This window comes from Apium graveolens, chromosome 1 (assembly GCF_009905375.1).
Source record: "Apium graveolens cultivar Ventura chromosome 1, ASM990537v1, whole genome shotgun sequence".
Classification (NCBI taxonomy): domain Eukaryota; kingdom Viridiplantae; phylum Streptophyta; class Magnoliopsida; order Apiales; family Apiaceae; genus Apium; species Apium graveolens.
Window position 1 is genome coordinate 198,260,261 of NC_133647.1, and position 3,699 is coordinate 198,263,959.

At 32.1% G+C, this 3,699-nt stretch overlaps 1 protein-coding gene across 1 annotated transcript; it reads right to left on the bottom strand.

The window, feature by feature from the left end:
* Positions 1 to 234: 234 nt before the first annotated feature.
* LOC141724085 (monothiol glutaredoxin-S10-like) lies at positions 235 to 767 on the bottom strand. Its single transcript, XM_074526072.1, has one exon. It carries the CDS (start codon positions 701 to 703, stop codon positions 395 to 397), a length of 309 nt encoding a protein of 102 aa, XP_074382173.1. The 5' UTR covers positions 704 to 767; the 3' UTR covers positions 235 to 394.
* Between the last annotated feature and the right edge of the window lie 2,932 nt (positions 768 to 3,699).

Genomic DNA, 3,699 nt, shown 5'->3' on the forward strand with positions numbered 1-3,699 from the left:
TATTTTTTACTTCACTATAGTTTATGTTAAAATTACTATAAGCCTTTTTATCTCTCCTCATTTTTAACAGCTCTATTTTCGCTCTAATATATATATATATATATAGTGTTATATTACATATTCATCAACAATCATTTGAGGATTATGATATGATTAATTATACATATGGGAAGCACAATATATATTTATACATAAAATATGTTTGCAAATTGCAATATATATAGTAATGCTTTATATATTTTGTTACATTTTCCTAATCAAAGCTACCTAGCTCTACATGTTGAACAAGACGAGAAGATAGCCTTACACACACACTCACAAATGGTGCACATAATATTTAGGAGTTAGTTTGATCATATTATATATTACTTTTATTAGGATTATACAATGTCATCTAAAGCCATAGAGCACCGGCATCTTTGAGCATCTGTTTAAGTGAACCATCAATATGTGCAGTCATGACATTGTTAGCAGTCCCTAAAAACTTGCCTCCAACAAACACTGCTGGCACAGCAGGAATGCACCCTAACCTCTTCAATGCCATCTCTATTTCCTTCCCTCTAGGGTGTTGATCAATTTCATGCACCATAGGACTGACTCCTTGTTCTTGAAATAATCGCGTTATCGCATGTGACATGCAACATAAACTCTTGCTGAAGATCACTACTGCCTTCTCCGATGCCAGGTTCGCAATGCAATCCATTCACTATGTCGTAAGTTGTAGACTAGCTTTGATATTATTTTATATGTTGTAGACTTGTAGTAAGAGTGGTGTATAAGTTTGGTTGATTTAAAACATGATCTCTGACCTTGTATTTATACTGGGTGATGGGGGGTTTGACAATGGTTTCATGAAGTTGGTCTATTCTTGAAGATATGGATAAACTCTTGTGTACAATCATCGTTTAGATGTGTGCAACCCTTGTGACCTTGTCGGCAGTGTTGAGATTGGCTATATTCAGTTAATTTAGCTAGGGGCTACTTGCATGTGTTTGGAATCTATGTGACAGTGCAGATAGAATTACCTGAGCTGAACCTGCCGAAAGTGGGACTAATGAGATTTTGATTCCAGAATATAAGGAAACAACATGCATGGTACGGCATACAGATTTAGTTTATGACTGTAAAATTTGATGCTCAATGGGATGATATGTGATATATATGGCTTTTTTCATAGATTTTAATACTAATTTTATGATTATATCGGAATTTGGGGTGGCTGCCGCACCCGCCGACCACCATCTGCCTCCGCCCCTGAATTCCAACTTTATTGCAGTGATTGAAGGAGTTTTGATCCTTAACTATATGTGCACATCTTGATTTATGCATGGGTAATCTACAATCAGCTGGCCTGCAATGTTGTGTCATATATATATATATATATATATATATATTCATCCCTGATTTTCTATTTTTCATATTTTTTTGTATCACAATATCGGAGCTTTCCACGGACATTTCATAGATGTTCTTTCTTATTTTTAATTTTTTTTGACAAGCCCAATCAACAAAATTTCATAGATGTTTTTTCTTATTCTGATGAATGGCTGGTTGGGCCAACTAATGAAGTTGTTTAGTAGATCATCCGGGTTTGTACAGGATCGAGAAAGTTGGAGTTCCATTTATAATTACTATTTATAAAAGATTATGACTTCGTAGAACTTTTTCCTCTAACAATTACTACTATTTATAATTCTCTCTTGTATAATATATTTTAGAGGGCGTTTGAAAACTTGCATTTCACGGATTTCAAATGACAGGATTTGAATTGTCGTTGTCATTTTAAATTCTCATATTTATACTAATATTTGAATGTCCTGAATTTCAAATGAAATCCAAATTCAAATTCTCAAACAGCTTATTTGATCAAATCCAGAATTTCAAATAAAATCCAGTTTCCAAACGGGCCATTAATTATTTGGAATCACTTTTGATATTAAATGTAGAATTATAAATAAGTAAAAAAAAAAGGGCGTCGTTAGAGAACAAAGTTAATTGGTTGATTTATGTATTTTATAAATTACTAAAAACAAATATTCTTATATCTTATACTACTTGCCCTTGCTAGCTATAGGCTGTAGCCCTTGCTATAGTTGGGATGGTGGGAGTTCAAGTTATATATTCTTTTTAGTAGTATATAACTTCTGAAAATAATTATTTTAAAGGTGGTGACAACGTAATATATACTACTTGTTTTCTGGCTAGTCAAATCAGATTCCCATATTTCAGCAGACTCTGTTATAGAAATTGACCGATTTTTAAAAAATCGTCGATAAATTGCTCAAAAATCGGTCAAAAATATTTGTTCGATTTGACCGATTTCCGATAAATCGCCGATTAATCATCCGATTTTTTAAAAATCATCCAATAAATCGTAAATCGATATCTCAACCAAGTAATTCCAATTTCCGAAATCTGTAATAGGGTTAATGCAGGCGAGGAATACTAACATTTCCCTGGACACCTCATGAAATTCCTCCACCGCACTAAAAAGAAAGATATACAGAATCACACAAAGATAGATCTCCGTGCATGGTGTGAGATGCCACGAACCACCTCCGTTACCCGATTCTATCTTTATTCAGTTCTATCCACTACTCCGTCGCCCGTAACATGTTCAGTCGGTTTCACATGTACAGCAGTATAGGTGTCATCCACAATACTTTCACTTCATCATCCATCTTTTTCATGCTTATGCATGCATTTCTATATCAATATATACACCAGGGGTAATTGGGGTTCGGTTGATTCGATTTATATGTTAAATCGGAATCAAATCGCATAATTGCGGTTTTGAAAGTATTCAAATCAATCTGAATCTCGTAATGCAATAAAATCAAATCACCGGGTTTAGTTTTATTCAGTTCGATTTTATAAATTTTGACGGTTTACGATATTTTTTATTAATAAACTCGGAAAATAAATTATTTTTCTTCTTTCTTTTTTTTGCTAAGCAACATTTCTTCTATTTAAACTTTCCTTCGTACAATTCACATAATTAATAATATAATTATTTATTATTTCATAATAAAGTATATCGCTCGTATTAATTGCATATGACTAACGTTTAATGATCAATTAGTTGTAATAATGAATGTTCAGTATAAAAGAAATAAAAAAGTTTTTAACATTATTTTTAAAAGAAAGCAATAAACAATTTACTGAAATATATGATAAGTTTGTGATTTTTTGATGATATTTAACATAAATTTAGTTATATATTGATTATAAAATATAATTATCAGTTTTACATTATGTAAAACTGTGTATGTATGTGTGTCGGTGTGTATATATATTGATGATGGTTCGTATTGGAAGCGGGTTGGGTTAAATTCAAACCAAAATCAACACATAACCTCCAAATTTTTAGAGTAGTTGAACTGTAACCCCAAATTTCACATTTCAATTTCAGTTTGGGTCAATTTATGCGGATTAGACGGTTTAACCTGAACTGAATCACCCCTAATATATATACATATATTTGTGTTAGAGAACCTATTCAAAATCAGTTGAGAGTTTAGGAGGTCATCTACATTTTATACTTGCATGCATAAGAGCATTTAAAATATGAAGAGGTCCATAAATGTACGAGGTCCTGGACCCAAGATTCATTAGTGATCACCCTTTTTATATCATTGTATTCGGATCTTTGTTGCAGTATGCGACTAATGTTATAGACACTAAAAGTATAAAAAATTG

Excerpts from the sequence above, each read along its gene's own strand:
- LOC141724085 (XM_074526072.1), bottom strand. The coding sequence starts at position 703 with ATGGATTGCATTGCGAACCTGGCATCGGAGAAGGCAGTAGTGATCTTC.